This window comes from Podarcis filfolensis, assembly GCF_964270895.1.
Source record: "Podarcis filfolensis genome assembly, chromosome: 13".
NCBI classification, from domain to species: domain Eukaryota; kingdom Metazoa; phylum Chordata; class Lepidosauria; order Squamata; family Lacertidae; genus Podarcis; species Podarcis filfolensis.
In genome coordinates, this window is record NC_139615.1 from 53,467,817 (window position 1) to 53,491,425 (window position 23,609).

The 23,609-nt window shown below is 49.9% G+C and overlaps 1 protein-coding gene across 1 annotated transcript; it reads right to left on the reverse strand.

The window, feature by feature from the left end:
* Positions 1-1,294: 1,294 nt before the first annotated feature.
* Positions 1,295-22,232, reverse strand: LOC310748279 (sodium-dependent serotonin transporter-like; the record flags this gene model as incomplete). Its single annotated transcript, XM_083583862.1, is given in 13 exon segments — positions 1,295-2,003; positions 2,751-2,918; positions 4,495-4,595; positions 5,271-5,370; positions 6,961-7,092; positions 8,321-8,433; positions 10,172-10,299; positions 11,064-11,167; positions 14,036-14,170; positions 15,407-15,545; positions 16,900-17,119; positions 19,466-19,598; positions 22,020-22,232. Coding segments are annotated over 13 exon segments (1,767 nt in total). The 3' UTR covers positions 1,295-1,922.
* Between the last annotated feature and the right edge of the window lie 1,377 nt (positions 22,233-23,609).

Consider the following 23,609-nt stretch of genomic DNA (forward strand, 5'->3'; position numbering starts at 1 on the left):
GACTTCATGGGACGCAGTTGTGACCCAGCATCTCTCTGAAAGGAACCACAGTGCAAATACATTCTCAGAGTAACCCCTTCCTCCTTTGCAGAGCTCACCTCACCTCCCCAAAACAAATAAATTGGGGAATTGGGGAATACAAGAGGGTATTAAATACAAGAGAATTAAAATCCACAGTGCTTCCAGCTGCGTACAATAAAATAAGATGGTCTCCAAGTCAAAGGACACTGGAGACATCCAGATATTTGAAATACATTTATCATAGAACAAATGTAGGGTTGCCAACTTTTGATTACAGTACTGTATTTTCTGATCCCTGAACCTGTAGACAGAGATCTAATTGAGGGTGATTCTCTCCACTCTTAAGAACAGCTTATTTTCCCCAAGTCAAACGAAAGTAAGGCAGAGCTCTTTATTGGGCAGGGAGCCCACCAGTTGGTGGCGCCAGAGCCAGCTCACCCTGCATTTGTCCCCCTCCTCCTGGTTCTATGGAGGTGTGCTCCCTCCCACCTGGACTGGCTGTAAGTGGAGAGACAGACAGGTGGGGCAGACAGAGGGGAGATGGTAGGGTAGAGCCCCTCTTTCCCTGAAGGGCGAGCCTATTGTACTCAATGCCCACCCTTTACTGCACAAGTGGGGAGAGTGGCTGGTGTTGCACTCACATGGTGCTCAGGGGCTTCCCATGGGGGTGTCTGGTTGGTCTCCGTGGGAACAAGATGCTGAACTATATGGATCAGCAGCTAGGTAGGTATTTGAGCCACACATGGGCAGAGAGAGCTGCACTGCAGGGCTGTGCTGAGGGCTTTGACATCCTGTGGAAGAGAAAGAGCCCCTTTCAGGGTGACTTTCCCCTCCTCCTCCTCTTTGCCTTCTTCTATGAAAAGGATTGCAGGGGGAACTATGCTGGTTGCAGACATGCACACTTCCAAAATCTCTCTTGGCAGCTTCTCTTAAACTCTTCTAGCCACATCGCCTGGCCAGACAGACCTGGAACAATTACCGTAAGTGTGGGAAAAGCAGGGCATCCAAAATGGTAAAGACCCTGGGAACCAAGACATATGAGGAATGGTTGAAGGAGCTGGATATGTTTAGCCTGGAGAAGAAAAGGTGGAGAGCTGAGAGGACAGCCACCTTCAAATACTGTATTTTTCGCTCTATAAGACGCACCAGACCACAAGACGCACCTAGTTTTTGGAGGAGGAAAACAAGAAAAAAAATATTCTGAATCTCAGAAGCCAGAACAGCAAGAGGGATCACTGCGCAGTGAAAGCAGCAATCCCTCTTGCTGTTCTGGCTTCTGGGATAGCTGCGCAGCCTGCATTCGCTCCATAAGACGCACACACATTTCCCCTTACTTTTTAGGAGGGAAAAAGTGCGTCTTATAGAGCAAAAAATACGGTACCTCAAGGGAGGAAGCTTGTTTTTCCTGCTCCAGAGGGCAGCATTCAAACCAATGCATTCAAATTGCAAGACAGGAGATCCCAGCTAAACATCAGGAATAACTTATTGCCAGTAGCAGCTGTTCAACAGTGGAGCGGACTCGCTCGGAAGGAGGTGGACTCTCCTTCGCCAGAGGTTTTTAAGTAGAAATTGATTCACTAGCTGTGATTCCTGCACCGCAGGGGGTTGGACCCTTGGGGCCCCTTCCAACTCTATAATTGCATGAATACAGCAGATAGAGGAGTGGAGAGGAGGAGCAAGAAAGTTGTGACTTGGGAGTTGTCCAGTGTTGATGGAAATGCACTTTGGTGCCCCTGCAGCTGGTGCTGGGCGAGCAGGAGGCATCTCGCTCTCCTGGGGAGGTGAAGCAAGTGGTGCAGCTGCCTGAGCAGCCAAGGGCAGCTTGGGGCTCCCGGTTGCTCTGGAGTTGGTCCCCTCTGTCCTGCTGGCCTCTCCCTTCGGGGGGCTGTCCGTGCCGTGGATTAGGGGGCCGGTGGCGTGAGCCCAGGCTCCATGGGCTGCTCTTGAGCTCTCTTCTCCGGCCGAAGGCAGACTGCCAGGCGCTGGATGACCAAGGCAGAGAGACAGACAGTGAGAGGGACAAGCCTAGAAAACACCACTCAAGTGATGGATTTTACTTGATTACAGACATTTCCCATTCCATCTTTATTTTATATGGTTCTTTTACCACTTTAAACTGACTTGTCTAAGCAATTTGCCATAAAAACAATGCGTAAAATAAAAAACAGGTTAACGTACAAAACATGGGTCCCAGTTACAGCAACCTGGGGAATATATCTTGCAAAGGAGAGAGGGGGAGCTGATGCCAGTGGCGCTGTAGTGGTTAGAGTGCTGGGCTAGGACCTGGGAGAGACCAGGGTTCGAATCCTCCCCCTCAGCCGTGAAGCTCACTGCCTCTCTCATCCAGCAGGCCATAAGAAGCTCTTCTATCGCTGAGTACCATCACAAGCAAACACTGTATATACATCATGAGGTCATCACCCCCCAGTTCAATTTCCTTTGAATATATTACTCACAAAGAAACACTAAGAAAAAGTATATTTTGGGGGGAGTGGTTCCCAACAATGCGCGTGACTGGTTCATAGCTTAGCCTCTTCGCCGTCAGACTCCCTGAGTTGCACAGCAGGTTCACAGGTTCCATGGAGTCAGGTAAGCTCAGAATGGCAGCCTTAGTGCCCCTGAGAAGACCTAGAATTCCACCACTGCTGAGGGAAACCCCCTTTCTTGACCCCCGCCCAGACACAGGCATCCACACAACCACAGAGTAGAGAGGATTCTAGCTCCCTGACCTGCTTAAGAGATCCCGGGGTCCAGACCAGCTTGTAGACCATGTAGACTGGGATGCAAATGAAGGATGAGGCTCCGATGAGGTAACCCACCAAGATGCTCCAGTCTGGGTACTGGTAGTCAAAGAGAGTGAGGGGAGGCTGGTCCAGGAGGGAGCTGGCAATGATGAACTGACAAGAGGAGACGGGCAAAGTCTGGGTGCCAAGAACCAGCATGGAGAGCCCTGCCCTGAGCTAGCTGGGACACCCATCACCAGTGGCTTAGTGTGTGTGACCAGCAACTGGGGCAAGGCAACCTGTGTGCCCTGATTGGCACAGGCAAGGAGTGCCACGTGCTCCAGCCAGCTGGGTGCTTCCCAGGTGGGAGAAGCAGCTTGGAGATCAGCTGGCAGAGCAGCAAGGGCAGGCAGGAGGGCAGGGGGTTCCAGCCCCACCTTGTCTCCTCACATAACACTGCCAGGGGCAGCCACTGAGTGACAGGTACCGGAAATGAGGTTGCTGTGTACACACAAGCACACATACGCAGCACATGCCTGCACACATGCATCTGTGCAAGATGGAAGGCAAGCATGCTGCCCCACCACCCGCCTCAAACTCAGCTTCCAGATGTCTGGGACAGCCATATGACGCTGGGAGCCATAGTCCAAAACATCTGCAGGGTGCTAGGTTGGCAGAAGCTGTTCTACACTAAGTGGTATCAGATCTCCAGTCTCAGGCAAAGAAAGGGCTTCCATGTAACTTGCTACTGAGAATTATAGAACTGAAGAGTTGAAAGGAACCCCAAGGGTCATCTAGTTCAACCCCCTGCTTGCCCTGTCCTAGTTTTATTTGTGGATCCATGGGGAGGGGGGATTGAAGCAATTGCCTTGGCTGAGAGGGCTGGAGAATCACATCTGGGAGGGCCAAGCCAAAGAAGGCTGTGCTGAATCACAGCAGGAAGGCCAGTCTCTTCAGGACCACAGACAAATCCCTGCAGCAGGTGGCCCAATCTGGAGCTCCCCCAAGGAGAAAGGGGTCACAGCAGCACACAGGGGCCTTCTGGAGGCTGACGGGTGCAGACTTGCTGGACCAGAGGAGAGAGCTTTTCCTCTGAGTCTGAGGAGACAAAGAAAGCCATGTCCCCTGCCTGGATGGTCCTGGAGCAGAAGAAGATGTCTTCCCAATCAACGCCTCCTCCTCCTCCTCCATCTCTGGCATGCCATGTTCTTTGGTCACTGACCAGAGATGTTTTTAACTGGAGATGCCCAGGATGGAACTGAGAACCTTTTGCCAGCAAAGCATACATGCTTGCACTAAGTGGCAACCCTTGCTCTCAAGGGAAGGGGCCCGAGAAAGCCCCTCAGCCTCATCTCAATTCCCCAGTGGCCAGCATTTTGAGAGCCAGCAGGTGTAGTGGTTAGAGTGTTGGACTAGAATCTGGGAGACCAGAGTGAAACCCCCACTCAGCCACAAAGCTCACTGGGTGACCTTGGGCCAGTAGCAGTATCGCAGCCCAATCTCACAGGGTTGTTGTGAGGATCAGGTGGAGAGGAGGAGAACTATGTAAGCCACCTGGAGCCACTTAGAGGAACGGTGGGCTCTATATGCTGCAACAACCACATCCATCCCTTATTAGTTTGGCCTCTCTTTCCCTTCTGCTTCCTCCGTGGTCTCAAGCACATGGTCAGCATTCCTGGAAGCAGGGAAGTGTCTCTTTTCCTGAGCTGGACATTGGGGGTGAATGAGGATGATGAAGATTAGTACTTACTGCTAGAAAGGCTGGACTGACAGCAGCCCAGCAAACCTGCCAATAGATTCCTGGAGCAAACCCCAGCATTGCCTTCACGTCATTGCAAAACTGCTGGATCCCTGGAAAGAAAAGAAGGGGGCCAAGGAGGGTGGAGCTCCTGTTCATGCGGCTGTGGCAGTTGTGGGATCTGCACCACAAAAATTTCAGCCACAGTAAGTGTGTGATCCCTCTCAGCAGGTGCAGAAGTGCCATTTGTGTCACAGTGTTGCTGCAGGCTCAAGACCTTTGTATTCACTTTGATCTTTCCTGATGTCAATTCTTATGAGTTTGACTTTGTTTAAACTACTAATTCATTTGGATTATAATTGTATTGCATATTGTATTTGCGTTGTAACATTTCATATCATATTTTGTTTTGCTGTTGTACATTGCCTGGAGATGCTTGCATGACAAGTGGCATATAAATATATTAAAATAAATAGTCTAATTAAAAAAAACTCCCCACAGCCCCCACAACAATGGATGAATGGCACAGGAACATTTGGCACATAAGGATAATGATGAAACATCCAGAGCAGCTGTGGTGCAATGGCTGTTGGAAGCAAGGCCTTCTGAGGTGTGGCCCCACCTCTATAGAGTCCTTTCCCTATGGAAACCCACTGGACACAATCCCTCCCCCCAACTTCTAGGCAATAGCATGTACAGGGGGTTGTTTCAGAAGGCAGGGAAGGCTGAGAATCTCTCCGGGGCTCATAGTAAACCTAGTAACTGGGACATGGTGTTTCTCTCCTTACCGTAAAACCAGGAGACTGCAATGGACTCCAGGAACACCACTGCTAAGATGGAGCAGCCGGCACCAAACTCTTCCAAGAGTTTCACGATGTATGACCCGCCCTAAAATGGGAAGATCCAAGCTTAGTAGCTTCTCAGCTGGGGTGACAGATATGGCCAATGCTTCTCTGTTGAGATCTTGGTCATGTTACCATTATTGCTACTATGAGTGGTTTAACATGCCAGCCATAGCTGGTCTCTAAGGTGCTACTGGAAGGGATTTTTTTATTTTGTTTCGACTATGGCAGACCAACACGGCTACCTACCTGTAACTATGCCAGCCATATGTTAAACCATGCCAGTGGTTTAACAATGGCTGTGGGAACAGTTGAAAGAGTTGAGTATGTTTTGCTGGGGAAAGAGAAGAAGAAGAGGAGACATGATAGCTGTCTTCAAAAAATCGAAAGGACCATCACACAGAAGTCAGGGCAGGTTTGTTCAGGAAAGGGCAAGCAAAATGATCACTGGGATGGAGTGACTATTTCCTATCAGGAAAGGCTTTTTGGTTTTAGATAAAAGGTGAGTAAGAGGAGACATGACAGAAGCTGATTAAATTATGCATGGCATGAAGAGAGAAGTGGAGAGAGAAGTTTTTCTCCCTCTCTCATAACCCTCAAATTTGAGAATATCCAACAAAGCTTGATGTTGGAAGATTCATGGAACCCACTCTCAAAGGAGGCAGAGTTGGCCATCAACCTGGATGGCTTTAAAAGGCAATTAGACAAATCCATAGAGGAGGAGAGGGCTAGTCATGACTTCACAATCAGAGGCAGCAAGGCTTCTCAATACCAGTTGTTGGAAAGCGCAGGAAGGGAGAAGGCTCTTGGGCACAGGTCCTGCTTACTGGCTTCCCATCTAGTTGGCCACTGCGAGCACAGGATGCTGGACTAGATGGGTCCCTTTGGGCCTGATCCAGCAAGCTCTTCTTATGTTCTTTATGTGCCAGTCCCACCAATGGGGGGAAATGGCTGGGAAGCAGTTTCTGGCTAAACATGAGGAGAGATGTCCAAATGGGAAGGTTGGCTTGGCACTCTGCCTCAGAGGACAGCAGGCACCCCCTTCTGGAGATATTTAAGCCAAGTCTGAATGGGCTTCATTCACAGATGAAGTAGTTGCAAGGTCCTGTACTGATCAGGAGGTGGACTAGTTGGCCTCCTGCATCTATGATTCTATTAAAAATGCTGGTGAAAAAACCCCAAACCACAACTCTTTGTCCTGGCTATTCTTCTGTTACTTGCTTCTCTCTCAGTCTTGTGTCTCCACACTTGTAAACCAGGGTATTAGCAAGATCCCTTTGATCAGGTCTTTACTGAGCTCTGTTGGCCAGTTTGTTGGGGCTCTGATGTAGATTTGTCCTTGTATATGAAAACTTTCCCAGCTGATGCCCTTGGGGGCAACAGGCTCTGCCCCTTTTCTCAACATTTTGATTCTAGACACCTATATTTTGCACCTACCTCAAGATTCTAGCAGAAAATGAAGTGGATCCTGAAAAGTCCACTTGTTGTAGGCTGTTGGACAAGATGACCCTTGGGATCCCTTCCAACTCTACTGTTCTAGGATTCTGTTATTCTAAGTCTGAAGGCTGTCAACAAGCAAGAGACAACCAAGCCCCCTCCCCCCCCCCGCATATGGCTCCACTTTTTGGCAACTCACACTGGTCAGAGTGGCTACAGAGCCCAGGAAGCAGGTTGTGATGAGCCCCAGGACAAACAGCTCCCGTTGCTTGGCCAGGAGGTGGGGGTACTCGTCCATTATTGCTGTGATCATAGCCTCCAGGCCCCCAAACTGCAAATACACCCCCCCAAAAGAGTTGTCAGCCTGAGTCAGCAAAAGGACACTGTGTGTGTGTGTGTGTGTGTGTGTGTGTGTGTGTGTGACAGAGACAGAGACAGAGACAGAGACAGAGACAGAGACAGAGACAGAGACAGAGACAGAGAGAGTTATGTGGAAGGCTCAGTCAAAATATGGGATAATTCTTCCACATGGCACTATGGTGGTGCAGCAATGCTTCTGAATGCCAGTTGCTGGAAGCCACAGGAGCAGAGAGTGTTGCTCCTGTGCTGAAATCCTGCTTGGAGGGCTTTCCTTGGGGGCATCTGGGGGCCACTGCAGCGTATCCTCATTTGTTCTTGTCCACTGCTTTTCCCTGAGGAAAACCACTCTTTGGCATTCTGTCGGAGCAAACAGCAATTTGGGTTGATGTTTGCTCTGATTCAGAGCTAAGGTTTTCCCTGGGAAAGGAGCAGGGCAGGGGGCAAACCACTCAGACTGATGCCTCAGAAGCGCAGGTTAAGTGGAAAGGTGCATCGGGGCCGGCTGCCTGGGGCCCGGGGTACCCCATCCCCCACAACATTCCCCATGAAGGCACCCACAAATTTTGCACCAGGGGCATGTGTGCCCAATGTCAGCAGGTACATCAGCATGTGCGTGCAATGTCAGCACACCTACTGACTTGTGCGTGTGACATCAGACACACGTGTGCCCATGCTTGGGCACCCACAGTTCTGGGGCCAAGCCAGTGGGCCTGGAAGTGTGGACAATCCCTGTGAGAACAGGATGCTGGACTAGAGGAGCCCCTTTGGCCTGATCCAGCCAGGCTCTTCTCTGAAGGTGCACACTTTCAGAATTTGGAAATATTTCAATTCGCAGTAGCCTTTTTTTTCAAAGAAACAAATAAAAAAGGAATGATGTGCTACGTTGGAGGAGTGTCCTCTTGCGGGTGAAATCAAACTAAAAACATGGTGAAAAGAATCCCGTAATCTTCCCTATTGCCTGACCACAAAGCAGGGTCACTGTTAGGGGTGGCTTAGGGGGCCTGAGCCCCAGGGCCCTGGATCCCCTGCTCCAGTTATATGTCGGGGGGGGGGGGTACATTTCCATAGCAGTTTCCCTGCCTCACCCTGCATCTATGTTAGCACAAGCAAAGTTTGCCCAGGTTTGTGGAGAGCCATGCCCTGAGCCTTTTAAAATCTAGCAATGCATCATTTGGGGTATAAGGCAGAGTTCTCCCTACCGTGCTGTCCAGTCCCAGTGTTATCATCATGAGGAAGAAGATGATGGCGAAGAAAGTGGAGCCGACCATGTTGGCGATGGCTTCAGGGTAAGTGATGAAGAGGAGGCTGGGCCCTAAGGAAGAGAATATGCCAAAGAGCTGTGGCTCTGTGGGGAGAGCACCTGTCCCAGGTTCCATCCCTGCAGCATCACCAGGTGGGGCTGGGAGAGACTCATGTCTGAAACCTCAGAGAGCCATTGCTGGCAGTCAGTGTAGGCAGTACTGAGCCAGATGGACCAATAGCCGGGCTCAGAATAAGGCAGCTTCCTAGCATACCATGAATGGCCAAGCATTTCCAAAGGCCAAGGGCAAATGGAAGGGATGGGACTGCTGCAATGATTGGAGGATGGCTGGCGGCTAACAGATTGAGGTTGAATCCTGACAAGACTGATGTACTGTTTTTGGGGGACGGGGCGGGCGGGTGTGGGGGACTCCCTGGTCCTGAATGGAGTAACTGTGCCCCTGAAGGACCAGGTGTGCAACCTCGGAGTCATTTTGGACTCACAGCTGTCCATGAAGGCGCAGGTCAATTCTGTGTCCAGGGCAGCTGTCCACCAGCTCCATCTGGTATGCAGGCTGAGACGCTACCTGCCTGCAGACTGTCTGGCCAGAGTGGTGCATGCTCTGATTATCTCCCGCTTGGACTACTGCAATGCGCTCTACGTGGGGCTACCTTTGAAGGTGACCCGGAAACTGCAATTATTCCAGAATGTGGCAGCTAGACTGGTGACTGGGAGTTGCCGCCGGGACCACATAACACCGGTCCTGAGAGATCTGCATTGGCTCCCGGTACGTTTCCGAGCACAATTCAAAGTGGTGGTGCTGACCTTTAAAGCCCTAAACGGCCTCGGCCCAGTATACCTGAAGGAGCGTCTCCACCCCCATCGTTCTGCCCGGACACTGAGATCCAGCACCGAGGGCCTTCTGGCGGTTCCCTCATTGCGAGAAGCAAAGTTACAGGGAACCAGACGGAGGGCCTTCTTGGTAGTGGCGCCCGCCCTGTGGAATGCCCTCCCATCAGATGTCAACTGACAACTACCTGACATTTAGAAGACATCTGAAGGAAGTTCAGGAAAGTTTTTAATATTTAATGCTGTATGTTTTTAACACTCGATTGGGAGCCGCCCAGAGTGGCTGGGGAAACTTAGCCAGATGGGCGGGGTATAAATAATAAACTATTATTATTATTATTATTATTATTATTATTATTATTATTATTATTCCTCTCTTGTGGGTCTGCAGATTTTGGATTATAAGCCTAAGAGCAACTCACAGCATTTTAAACATCTTGGGGACTCTTGCCTAAATATACATGAAGATGTTCTCTCAGGGTTTCACTATATGGAACCCCTGAGCTTTGTAAAGGCCAAAATGCCACATTCAAAGTGTGTGTAAATCAAGTGTACTCTCTACGCCTGCATGGCCACAGCTTGCCCTTGTGTTCAACATCGCATGGGCAGAAACCTCCTCTAACTGGATGTGGCAGGGACATAAGCACCAAGCAGGGTATGGAGGGTTGTCCACATCTCAGGTGTCACAGACTAACGGAGGGAGTTTAAGGACTGGGTGAACTCTATGGCAGACTCTCCTTCCTTGGGGGTTTTTAAGCAGAGGTTGGAGGGCCACCCGTTAGGGATTCTTCAGTTGTGATTCCTGCATTGCAGGTGATTGGACCCCTGAGGGTCCCTTCCAACTCTACAATGCTAGGATTCTGTGTTATGGAGTGTGGAGCATGAGGCCACAATCAGATGCACCACATGGAAGAATTTTTAGCACTGCAGTTTTGACGCACATGACACGCAGAACACAAACCTTTGTCTCTTGCCACATCCTCGACTTCCACATCCCTCATTTCTGCCATGTATCCCAAGACGGTGAAAATGACGAATCCTGACAGGAAGCTGGTGAGGCAGTTGACCACGCTGGTGATGATGGCATCCCTGGAAGGCAAAATAAATGAGTCTCTGGACAGGCCACAGGCCTCACAACAAGGTGACCTTGACTGTCATTGAGAGGATGCAGCAACAACCTGGTTCTGCAGCACCAACTCAGGGCTAGCGGAAGACATTTTGCTCCCTGCAGCAAAAGGACAAGAGGATTCCCTCCCCATCCCAACCTCCAGAAGCCCACTGGGCTGGCAGCTGAATCTTAATTCTACCATGACAATGTGATGGTGTGCCTCTCCTCTCCTCAGGGTAGCCATCCTGGTAGGGCCTCCCTCACTTACCCTCTCTGCTCGCTGCTCTGCCTGGGGATGGCATCCTCCCTGCAAGCTCAAATAAATGCTGCAGTGCACCAGTGGTAGCACCAGCATGCGCCATCAAAGGAGAGCAATGCCTGCATGCGCACAAGGCCTTCTGGAGAGGCCAACCCTGTGACCTGTTCCACGAAACAAAAACCAAGTCTATATGGTCAGCCCACATTAAGCCTTGAAATGAGGGAAGACTGTAGGGTTACCAAAGGCATACTCACTCCTTCCCACAGGAGGAATGGCAGTTCCCTGGGAGTTGAGCACAGCTTACTGGCACACCAGCAAGGCATCAGCCAAGCTTGGCCAGTCCTCACTCAAGGACATGGTGCAGGGAAAGCCATTCAAATCATGGTGCTGCAGAGAGAAGGTTGTTAGCCCTGTCTCGCTCATCTGCAGTGGAGGCATGGGGGGAGAGGGCAAAGGGAGAATTTGGATTTGGCCTCAGGCCCTTACCGGTAGCAATTGTTGTGGAATGGATTGTAACTGGACAGAGCGAGGAGGACGCCAAATCCTGGCCCCAGGGAGAAGAAGATCTGGGCAGCAGCATCGACCCAAACCTGCACAGACCCAAATACAACAGGCCTCTGGCTCAGAAGAACAAAATAGAACCCAGACAGAGGCTAAACATCCAGAATCATCCCCTCCACCACAGGAAGGAATCCTGAGACCTGTTGTTCAGTTGGGTTACACCATGTTGCTCCTCAGGAAGGAGCAAAGACTCCAGTTGTGGGTGTAGTCAAGCTGTCTAATGTTTGGGAAGAGCTGTTGCCAGAATACATGGTGAGGGACTGAAAAGACAGCATGTGGGGCCGTAGAGACAAATCTGCAAATGCAATTTTATATGTGGATATGTATGTTTGGACTTCAATGTCACAGAAAGGAAGCCAACTCATCTCCCACTCCAAATCACCCCAAATAAGTCCTTCAATGAATGTGTGCCCCACCTCAAGTTCCCCCCAAATAATTTCCTTTCCAATTAATTTGCCCTCAGTTACCTTCCCAACAGATCTTGCTCCAGATCAATTCAATTTCTCTTCAATTATCCCCATTCATTACTCCTGACACACCACTAGGTGAAATTGTTGGGCCTTTCCTTCTTTCCTGAAATTAATATTGTGCCCAGAAGCCAAGATCACCTCTGTCTTCAGTTCCCCCCATAATTTATTACCCAGCTAGAAGCACTTGGGGGCACCTAGGAAAGGGCTTGAGGCTCACCCTCCCTCCTTGCTCCCTGCAGTGCCCCTGGGTGGTTGCCCTCATGGCTGGCAGGTGGTGATGGTGGCAGTGACCACAGGTGAAGCGTCTGGCAAACAGATTGTTGGGCTGGGGGAGTCTTTGGACAGATCCTGGTCCTTATTAGTTCCTCAGAGCAGGAGAACGGAAGTCTTGGCCCACCTGTCTGTAGGGGCCAACTCCCCATGGATTCCCACAAGGGGAATGGGGGGGGGAGAGACTATAAAGGCAGCACCACTTCTTGGTTCTGATTCCTTTGCTTTTTCTCCTCTCCACCTGATTAGCTTTAATCAAAATTTGCCAGGGCAACTCAGCGGTAATTACAGGCAGGAAGTGTATTGTCAGTCCTGCTTTGCAAAGACAGTGAGAGGGAAGCTGGCCAACTAAATCCCCAGCAGATGCAAATGAGATGAGTGATTCAATTAGTGATTTACATTTCCAAGGGCTGCTTTTGATTATTGCTTTCTGAAACAATAATCAACCTAATACTCTCCCTCCTGACAATCCATCCTCTGATCTTCTCTGGAGTGCAAAGCCAGGTGGAGGGATGGTCAGGAACCCCACAGCTAGGCTTTAAAGAGAGCCTGCCACTGTGCTCCCCCAACCTCTCCCCTGATTCTGTCCACTGCAAGCCTCTCCTCCCTGTTGCTCCATGGGGTGGGAGTGTCTCTGCCCACTTGGGTAGGTGTGCTGCTAGAGCATCAGATGCAACCTGGGAAAGGGACCAGCCTTGGTGTTGTCACATTTTGGTAATCATTAACATAACACTGCATTATGCAATGCTCTCATATCAGTATGGAATACTTAAGGCTGGCTTTGAAATAGCAGATGGGACGCCAGCAGCCAGCTTGCTCAGAGGCTCGGGCAGGGCAGCTGGCCTGGTAGTGCAAGGTGCCCCTTGGGGCTGCCATAGTAGCTCATTTGCAACTTGCTTCTGGTTATTTAAAGGAAAGGGCTCAGGCCCAATCATGCCTAGAACAGGCTGAGAGAAACCTCTATGCCGTTTTCCTGGTGCTTGTTCTGGGGTGGGAGGAACACATCTTGGAAAGCTGTCTTAAGGCCCCAAGGAGCTTCAGCACTGCATCAGGTGGACTGCCAGGGGCCACCTCTGCATACGAAGTCACTTTGCTGCTTCTTGCTGATGGCCGACCTGACACACATCTGGTCAAGGCACAGGAGCCCAGCCAGCGAGCAAAAGTGGCAGCCTTCACTATGTTGTGCAGCTGTGCAGGAGGCATAAGACCATAAGAAGAGCCGGCTGGATCAGGCGCAAAGGGGCGCATCTAGTCAAGCATCCAGTTCTCAAGTGCCTGTGGGAAACCAGCAAGTGGGACCTGAGCACAAGAGCCTTCTCCCCTCCTGTGGCTTCTAGCAACTGGGATTCAGTAGCATTGCTGCCACAAACCATGAGGACAGAGCACAGTCATTCTGGCTAGTAGCCATCAATAGCCCTCTCCTCCTCCATGAATTTGTCTAATCCTCTTTTAAGTCAAGCAGGTTGGTGGCCATCATGGTCTTCTGTGGCAGGGAGTTCCACAGTTTAACTCTGCACTACATGAAGTAAAAAAGGGTAGTAAAGGACCCCTGACAGTTAAGTCCAATCATGAACGACTCTGGGGTTGAGGCGCTCATCTTGCTTTACTGGCCGAGGAAGCCGACGTTTGTCCAAAAACAGTTTTTCCGGGTCGTGTGGCCAGCATGACTAAGCCGCTTCTGGCAAAACCAGAGCAGCACACGGAAACGGCGTTTACCTTCCCGCCGGAGTGGTACCTATTTATCTACTTGCACTTTGATGTGCTTTCGAACTGCTAGGTTGGCAGGAGCAGGGACCGAGCAACAGGAGCTCACCCCATCGTCATGGGGATTCGAACAACTGACCTTCTGATCAGCAAGCCCTAGGCTCAGTGGTTTAGACCACAGTGCCATCCATTGCCTTTTATCTCTCCCCAATCTTCCAGCATTCAGCTTCATTGGAGGACCCTGGTTCTAGTGCTCTGAGATTGGGAGAAAACCTTTTCTCCATGTTTTGCCTAATTTTATAAACCTCTGTCAGTTGCCCTTTTCTGAACCTTTTCTAGCTCTACAACATCCCTTTGGAGGTGAGGTGACCAGAACTGGACACAGTATTCCAAATGTGGCTGCACCATCAATTTGTATCATGGCCTTATGAGGCAGCCATCATGCTGGCTTACGGCTGTGCTGGTGAGCTTCTCCCAGTTGGGTCGCAGGTAGAAGACGATCCCTCTCCAGGCTCCTGGCAGAGTCGCTCCACGAATCAGCAGGATGAGCAAGACAGCGTAGGGCAGGGTGGCTGTCACCCACACCACCTGGAAGGCAGCAAAGAGGCTGCAGTGGGCAGGGTCATGGTGATCAACAGCTCCCCATCCACTTCCCCTCCTGGGTGGGCTGTGCATCCCTTCCTTGTTCCCCCAAAACGTCAAGTTCCCAGATTTTCTAAGTGAATCTCCTGCTCCCTCCCCCTCACTTGTGGTTTATGGCCAATCCATCAGAGTGGTCAAATTACCATAGCTCTCCCTTGGAGTAATTCCTACATATCTCCCCAGTAGGATGTTTATCATCATAATCATCATTGCACCTATTGTTTTTATTTTGAAAAGGGGGTTTTGGCATCCTGGATCAAGCACAACTGAATGCTGTAATTGGTCAAATTATTCCAATTGGCTTGTTTTGCACCATTTATTTGGATCCCTCCTGCCAATCGAGGAGCCAGGCAGGGCTGCCCTGAGTGCCTCCCTCCCTCTTCTCTGGGGATCCTGCTCAGCCCCTTCTCCTTTGGGCTCTGGACTCTTTCATCGGGGGTTATTGTAAATGTTTCAAACTTAAGGGCTAGGAAGCTATTTGTTTGCTTTCAAAACGAAAATGAAGATGCTTAACAGTGCAGAATTTGGTACCCACATGCCCACTGTGGAATTGCAGGAAACATACAGATTCAGGCAGATCTATTGAAATCTGTCCAGCCAATCTCCTCTCTTTGCATGCCCCATGTAACTATCCTTGGAGCAGTGAGCAAATCATTAAAAATAAAACAAAAGATTATTATAAATCAGATTATAATAAAAATTTTAAAGCAAAACAGTTCCTCATAAAACAAGAAAGGAAACTAGCCAGAGAACAAAGCAAAATTGATTCAAAAGCTTGATGGTTGGGGTAGAAGAGGAGGAAAGGTTTGCACTACCTCCTAAATCTCAGCTGGTGGTGAGGTCTTGGCACCTCAGCAAGTGGAAGGTCCCAGAGTTTGGGAGCCATGAGCACCATGAAGGTTTTGCTGCTAGCTGCTCCTGTTCCCACTTGACACATTACCCCTCTCTAATCCTCACCTCTCCCACCACTGCTGTCAGCCACAGGGGGCTGGAGAAACACCTCAGAAGTGGTGCAGGTCAGCTGGGGGGGGTTAAATATTTGCTGCCATGGGGGGGTGCTACTTGCAGGTCGGACAATGTCCCTTCAGGGGCCAGTGCAGAATGTATAGCTGAGACATTTTCCCCTCCTTGATCTGCCCACCTCCAGGAGCCTGGACAGAAGGGAGTCAAAGCATCTGTTACCTTCCCAGAGGTCTTTACCCCTTTCCAAAGGCTGAAGTAGACAATGGTGAAGATGAGGAAGAGGCAGAGGAGCAGCTGCCAACGGATGCCTCCCACGTTGGACAGGCCCTGTGAGTTCTGGAGCTCCAGAACCTTCCTCCTGAGGCAGACAGAAAGAGAGAAACAAGTGGAAACATCAGAGTGCCATCGCCCTGAGCGCCTCACTTGTCACCAGAGCAGGCTCTCCTTGTACACACAATGGTCAAGGGTGCAATCGTAAGCGCCACTGAAGCCAATGGGACTTAGCTCAGAGCAAACATGGTTGCAGAGGCTCTGAAGCAGGAACTGGGAACCCTGGTGGGTGGCCCTCCAGATCTTAAGAGCATCAGAAGAGCCTGCTGGATCAGGCCAATGGCCCACCTAGCCCAGCATCCTGTTCTCAGGGTGGCCAGTCAGATGCCTTCAAGGGAAACGGACAAGCAGGACCTGAGCCCAAGAGTCCTCTCCCCTCCGGTGGCTTTCCACCCAGTGGGTTCCATGTAACTCTGATTCTTGCACTGCAGGGCGTTGGAACAGATGACCCTTAGGGTCCTCTTTGACTCGACAATGCTATGGTTCTATGTTGTTGGATTCCAGCTCCCATCAGTCCCTTGCACCAGTCTAACATGGTCAGGGATGATAGGAACTGTGGTCCATTGATACCTGCAAGGCCACAAGCTTTAGAGATGCAAGAGAGGGCAGGCTACCGTGCCTATGGTGCCTTTGATAGCCCTGCAGAGGATATTTTGAAGGGTCATGGAGAGGAAACAAGAGAAGCGTGCTACTATTATTGTACCTTTGCAACATTTCTAACCACTGAAAAGACAAAATAACAGTTAATAAAAGCAGGAAAAACTAGTGAATGAGAGATAGGAAGTGAGGGAGGGAGAGGGTTCAGGCAGAATTTGCAAATGTTGACAAAACCACATACCGTATTTTTCGTCCCATAGGACGCACCTAGTTTTTTGGGGGGGAAATAAAGGAAATTTCCCCCCCTTTATTTCCCCCCCCAAAACCAGGTCGGGGAAACCTAACCAGGTCGAGGAACAGCGGGATGGCGGCACTGCGCCTCCCTGCTGTCCCCCGAGCTTGTGGGGCTGGCCGATGTCTGCCCGGCGCGCGGGGCGCTCTGCTTCAGGGATCTCCCGCAGGGCTGCCTAGGCTGCGGATGTGTTCCCGAAGCACCGGACTCTGTGCTTTCAGCGTGCCCGGCGCTCGGGGAAGCAGGCTGCTATCCGCAGCCTAGACAGCCCTGCGGGAACTCCCGCAGGACTGCCTAGGCTGCGGATGTCTTCCTGAAGCCTGGAGTGCGAGAGGCATCGGTGCGCATCGACCCCTCTCGCTCTCCAAGCTTCAGCGAAAGCCTGCATTCGCCCCATAGGACGCACCCAGATTTCCCCTTCATTTTTGGAGGGGAAAAAGTGCGTCCTATAGGGCGAAAAATACGGTAAATGCAGGAGATGACACAAACTTACACGTAAAACTCCTCGGCTGGCGACTTGGAGTGGTTGGTCCAGGTGACGTTGCTCTTCCCAAAATAGCTGGTGCAGTTGGGCGTATTCCAGGGGTTGTCACAGCTGGTCCAGGGCAAGGTGTGGGTGAATGATGAATAGAAGTAATACAGGGCCCAGGCAATGATGGTGTTGTAGTAGAATGAGACATACAGGCCAATGATGCAGATGGCAAAACCGATACCTGCGTGGAGAGCAAAACAGCACCTTGGAGGGCAGGGATTGGGGGGACTCCCTGGTTCTGAACAGGGTAACTGTGCCCCTGAAGTACCAAGTGTGCAGCCTGGGGGTCATTCTGGACTCACAGCTGTCCATGGAGGCGCATGTTGATCTCTTTTTGTTTGATCTTGTGATGTTTAGTGTTACTGGCTTTTGCCGCAATAAAACTTGAAAACTTGAAAACTTGGAGGCGCAAGTCAATTCTGTGTCCAGGGCAGCTGTCTACCAGCTCCATCTGGTATTCAAGATGAGACCCTACCTGCCCGCAGACTGTCTCGCCAGAGTGGTGCATGCTCTGATTATCTCCCGCTTGGACTACTGCAATGCGCTCTACGTGGGGCTACCTTTGAAGGTGACCCAGAAACTACAACTAATGCAGAATGTGGCAGCTAGACTGGTGACTGGGAGTGGCTGGTCCTAAAAGATCTTCACTGGCTCCCAGTACATTTCCAAGTACAATTCAAAATGTGTGTCATGGGCCAGTCGGCTTCACCTGCTGAGTAGCAGCCTAAAGGAGCAGAAGGCAAAGTGATTCCACCTGCTGCTGATCATCCCTCTTGCTCCTGATGAGAACTAGCTCACTCCAGCTTTCTTAAGCATGGTTTCTAGTCTCAGTCATTTGCTAGAAACAACATTTGTCTTCCTGACCATATCTTGCTGCTTCTTGCTTCTCAAGACCTTGGACCCTCGACTTTCTTGACCCCCGGATTGTCTGACCATGTAAACTGAGATATTCCTGACCTTAGGACTGAACTGAACCTTGCATATGGACTCTGCCTCCAGGCAAGTACTCCCCTGAGATATGGCTGGTTGGCTGGTTTTTCCCTCCACTGAACTCTACTATGACAATGTTGGTGCTTTAAAGTCCTAAATGACATTGTCATTCAGCTTGGACACTGAGGTCCAGCTCCAAGGGTCTTCTGGTGGTGATGCCCATCAGATGTTAAGGAGATAAATAGCTATAGAACTTTTAGAAGACATCTGAAGGCAGCCGTGTATCAGGAGGTTTTAAACCTTTGATATGTTATTATGATTTTATATGTGTTGGAAGCTGGACAGGGTATAAAAAACTTGAATGACTTGAATCCCACACCATCCACCCCCCCATGGGGATTGGGTGTGATGTGAATCTAAGATGAGTGTATTACACATGAAAGCTCATACCTTGAAACCTTATATTTAGATGATCTTTAAGGTGCCACTGGAATGATTAAAACAGATTTTTTCATCTTTCATCTTGTTATTTATTATGACTAAGATGAGTGGCTAACCACTTTCCTCTGGGACCGAAGGTCAAGAGCTCCCTCTCCTCCTGCAGTTTCCAGCAACTGCTATCCCAAAGCACTTACTGCCCTCCAACAGTGGAACCAGAACAGAGCCACCCTGGCTAGCAGCCATCCATCGCCCCCCCCCCTCCTCCAGGGATTTGTCCAATCCTCTTTGAAAGCCATTCAAGCTGGTGGACATCACTGCCTCCTGTTGCAGCGAGTTCCATAGTTTAACTATGTGCTGTCCAAAGAAGAGCTTTCTTTTGTCTGTCCTGAATCTTCCAACATTCAGCTTCAATTGATGTCTGAAACTTCTAGTTGCCATGAGAGAGGAAGGAAAACTTTTTGCTCTGTTCTTTCCAGGATATGCATCATTCCACATACTTTTGTCGTGTCCCTTTTAGGTAAGTTGCTCCAACCCACTGATCATTTTGGTTACCCTTTTCCAGCTCAACAATATCCTATTCTGAAGCAGTGGAATCAGAACTGAACACACTATTCCAAGTGCTGTCATGCTGAACAGCTGCAAGGAGACATGATAATGGCTGATTTATTTTCAGTCTCATTCCTAATGATCCCTCAAATGGAAATTTCTTTTCTCTTGCCTCCTGCAGGTTGGGCCCAACATTCTAGGGAAGCATTTAAAGCTTAACATCTTTTTTTTTTTTTTAGAAATTAACCTTTTTACTGTTTTGAGTAAAAGTAGCCTCTGAATATTGAAAGCTAGTTTCTTTTAAGATGTCCTAAGTCTAGAGACATAAACATTGGGTGAGTTGAGGGAGACAGATGGCTCCTTTCTTGAGACATAGATTTTAATTTTAAAACTTAAAGCATTTTTTTACCCCACTCTTTAGCCAAAAAGGCTCCCAGGGCAGCTTCCAAAAACATTAGTTGTAAATAAGGGTGACAGTATTACCCTCATCATTACAATCTAAAAGACACGGCACACAATGAAAGAGGGAAGGGAGGGAGGAGAAAAAAAGCAAGCCCATAGCTCATAGAATCTTATAATTTTCATCCTTGCTTGTTTGGCTGGTTTTTACCTTTAAAGATGGGGCAGATGTGCTTCCAAATGGGTATAGCTCCTACCCGATGAAATTGTCCAAGAGCCAGCTCCATGTAAAAGAGAGGCACTCCTCCGAAAACGGCCATCAAGATGTACGGGATGAGAAAAGCTCCTGTGAGAAGAGAGCAGAAAGGCCTCCATTATCCTGCCTGCACATTCAGACTGTTTGAGGGGGTCTGGGCAGGGCAGGGCCTTAACAGGTTTTTCCTCCTGTGCTGCTGGATCCAGGGCCACCAGGAAAGACCTGGCCTCCATCTCCCCACAAGCAAAAAAGTCTTGGCTGTGAGACAGTCAAGTCAGCTGTGGACTGGGTGAAATTATAAAAATGTTGTGAGTGGGTGCAAGGCAGCCAGCACCCCAGGCAAGAATCCCTGCAGCCCAGTGGGGATGGAGGGACAGCTGAGAGGAGAGAGAGTTTCATGAATATGCTTTGCCCCCTCCCAGTGATATGAATAATTCATGGTCTGAATGAAAGACCCGGGGTGGGCAGTGGGTCCCCTGTGGTAAAGCCTCCTCTTCCCTATAAAGGGTGGATCACTCTGAGACTGCAGTCCTAATGAGCAACATTCACTGCATTGTTGGTACACCAGTGCTTGTGTAGAAAGACATACCTGTTGTGCTGGGGAGAAATGCACACCCCACAACACTGGGGATAGTTGATGGATGCACCCAGAGGAAGCACCATTAGGTGTGACTGTCATGGGCAAGTCGGCTGTGCATGTGTGGGGATGGGTGTCACTTATCTACATCTCTGCCAGGGTAAAGGGCTTAAAAGGTGCCTGGAGAACTCAACCAAATGTTAAAAGACGGCCATCCAACTCTGCTTAGAAACCTCCAAGGAAGGAGAATCCACCACCTTCCAAGGGAGACAGTTCCACGGTCAAGCAGCTCTTACTGTCAGAAAGTTGTTCCTGATGTTTAATTGGAATCTCCTTCCTTGTAAGCTGGAGAAAACAAGCTTCCTCCATCTTCCATGTGATAGCCCTTGAAACATACCACCTCATACTGAGTCAGACCACCATCCATCGAGCTCAGTAGTGTCAACACTGACTGGCAGAGGCTCCCCAGGGTTTCAGAGAGGGAGTCTCTGCCAGTCTTTCCTAGAGATGCTGTTGGGGATTGAACTGGGGACTGTCTGCCTGCATTGCGGATGCTCTGCCACTGAGTCTTGGTCCTTCCCAAGGTTTGCTGACCAGATCATGTTGATTCCCTCCCCCCGACTCAGTTCCATTTTTATTTTTTTTTTGTATTTTAAATAGCTTGATTGCATAAAAAATGGAAGCCATGCTAGGAGGCATTAATAATTAGACGGCTAAGGAGAGAGAGCATGTTCTTTATTGCAGGATCTGTAGCAGGAGAATACCTTGTATGAGACATAAAATGTTGCTGAGTCATGAGCAGGTTTACTCACTATCTTGCAACATTTGTGTAGATTTTGGATTATTTTTCTAATTAGCCAACACAGCTTTCTACATTCTTGTGTGCTAGTTATTCCAGGAATGCCCAATACCACAGACAGCTCCTTGGAATTTTTTAAAAAACCACACATTTCTTTAAAAAACAAACAAACTAATCTCCTGCATTATATTGACTTGTAGAACAGCTGCAGAGCCAGGAAGAATGTGGCATTTGGAGCCTGTCATTTGGAGCCCTCCAAAAGACAAAGCCTCAGACTTTGCAATAAAAGGAGAAAATTTGGCTGCTTTTCAGTGCCTCTGTTTTAACACCATTTTCAACAAAAACTATCCCTATCTGTCAACCAAACTAGTGTATTCTTTGTGCATCTGAATGTTCCAAACAAAGCCATGTATGCCATGTCTGAAGGTCACTTACCTTTTTCCAAGGAGCTCAGGGTGGCATACATGGTCCTCCTTCTCTGCATTTAATCTTCATAACAGCCCTGTAAGGTAAGCTCGGCTTGGCCAAGTGGGGATTTGAACCCTGGTCTCTCCCAGGTCCTAGTCTGACACTCTATCTATCATACCACACTGGCTCTCAGATATGGTCTTTGACATGGACGCATCAGTCTCCTTCCCTGAACCAGTTTTATTATCATGGAATGTCACAGTACCTTTTTGAAACACTTTTCAAAGAAGAAAAAAGTTATAAAGGGTAAGTGGCTGAAATTAGGGAAGTTGGCTTAGAAACATGTAACTGACACAATCCTAGAGGGGCTACTTCAGTGTAAACTATGCAATGAAAAGAACTCCTGGGGCAGATTTTATACCCATTTTTTGTAAGAGGCTTTTTTTAATGCTGCACCCGGCTCCTTAAGAGCGGTTCCTTCCACATTCAGAAACCCGAAACTTCTGATTCAGCCAGGAGTTGCAAGAAGCTGTCAAGCAGGAAAGGATAAAAGAAATGATGGGGAATGAAGAAGGATTCTGCAAAGTTAAGACAAGTATTGAAACCCTAGTTAGAAACAGAAAATGTGGGATCCCAGGCAAGGCATTAATAAGACTCCCACAATTAAAGTGGAAAGCAGTTAACTGTTTAGAAGGGGATGGGGTAGGAGAGAGCCCAAAATCACACCCCGTCTCCTTACCACCTCCATTCTGGTAGCAGATATAAGGGAACCTCCAGACGTTGCCCAGATCCACGGCAAATCCTATCACTGACAAAAGGAAATCCATCTTTTTCCTCCACTTGTCCCTGGAGTCTGCCTGGGTGAGGAGGGGTGCTGGGCTAGGGTTTGCCAGAGCAGCATGCCCGGTGATGAGGAACTCAGCTGGAGGAGCAGACATCCTCCTGCTGCGTCTCCTGAACGCCCCTGCAGGATTTCAGCTGAAGAAGTTGGTGAAGGGGAAGGCAGACCCCAGAAGGGGAGGGCCAGATGGGGTGGGCACCCCCCACCTGCCACAGAGCAGCCACTGGGAAGAGATGCGGTGGATCAAAGGAAGGTGGGAGCCGCCTTTCAAAGGAGGCACGTCTGCGGCCACAAGAGCTGGTGTGGCTTCAGGGCAAAGAGGAAGCCCCAGCCCAAACTGTGCCTGCGCCACAGACTCCCTCCGAGGCCCTAGGTGCCGCTGCCGCCACCATTTCTCCTCCTTATGATTACATTTATATCCCCTCCTCCCTTCTCTACAAGGAGCTCAAGGCAGCATTCACAATTCTCCTCCTCCCCATCTTGTCCTCACAACATTCCTGTGAGGTAGGTCAGGCTGAGAGATGGCACTGCCTCTCCAATCCAAACCCAGCCCCATAGCCTCAACCTTTATCTGCAGGGAAGGAATTGCTGGATGTTGTGCAGGAATTGCTGTGTGTGCAAAGTTTCAGACCCAGCTAAGAATTTTAGTGATTACCGGAGAATGAGAGGAAATTGGCATTGCAAGTGTCCTGGTGGCAGAAGCAGGGCGCTCTGCTCTCCTGCCTCCCTTTCTTCCAGGCAGACCTTAACACAAAGGTTCTGGGCCTCTCAGTGGCGTAGCGTGGGTTGTCAGCACCCGGGGCAAGGCAAGTAATTTGCGCCCCCTAACCCGTGGATTTGCGCCCCCTAACCCATGGATTTGCCCTAACCCCAGATGTTGCGCCCGGTGCGGCCGGCCCCCCCTGCACCCCCCACGCTACGCCACTGGGGCCTCTGGCCTACCAGGGAGTTGCAATCTTTGACATGGGAGGATAGTCCCAGTGAATGGCTGCTGTGAGTTGCAACCAGGGACATACCCTGGAATCTTCCACACTCCTTCAACCTGGGATGAAGTCCTGTTGAACTTTGTGAGGCTCTTCTTGCGCAGGGACTGAATTGTGGGGCCTCTCCATCCACCCTACTGAGAGACCAGCGACTCAGGACACCTTCTCTCCTTGAAATATTTCCATTCCAGGACTTCCGGGTTAGCGTGATCGACTAATGGCGGATTCCCTCCGAGCTCCGGAGGGAATCTGCTCAGTAGGGGTCGGGTCCTGCTGCGGCGGCGACGCGGGGACCCTCAGAAACCACAGGCGCTGAAGCCTGTGGACTTGGGGACTCGGTGGGCACCATTTGCACCCCCCGACCCGCGAAGGAGCCTTTTTAAAGGCTTCGGAACGGGGGACAGGGAGCGGCGCGGTGCTGTGAGTCAACTGCTTCCCCTACGGAGTGAAGCCGCATGCCATGGTCGGAGAGCGCTGACTTCTTCCTTTGA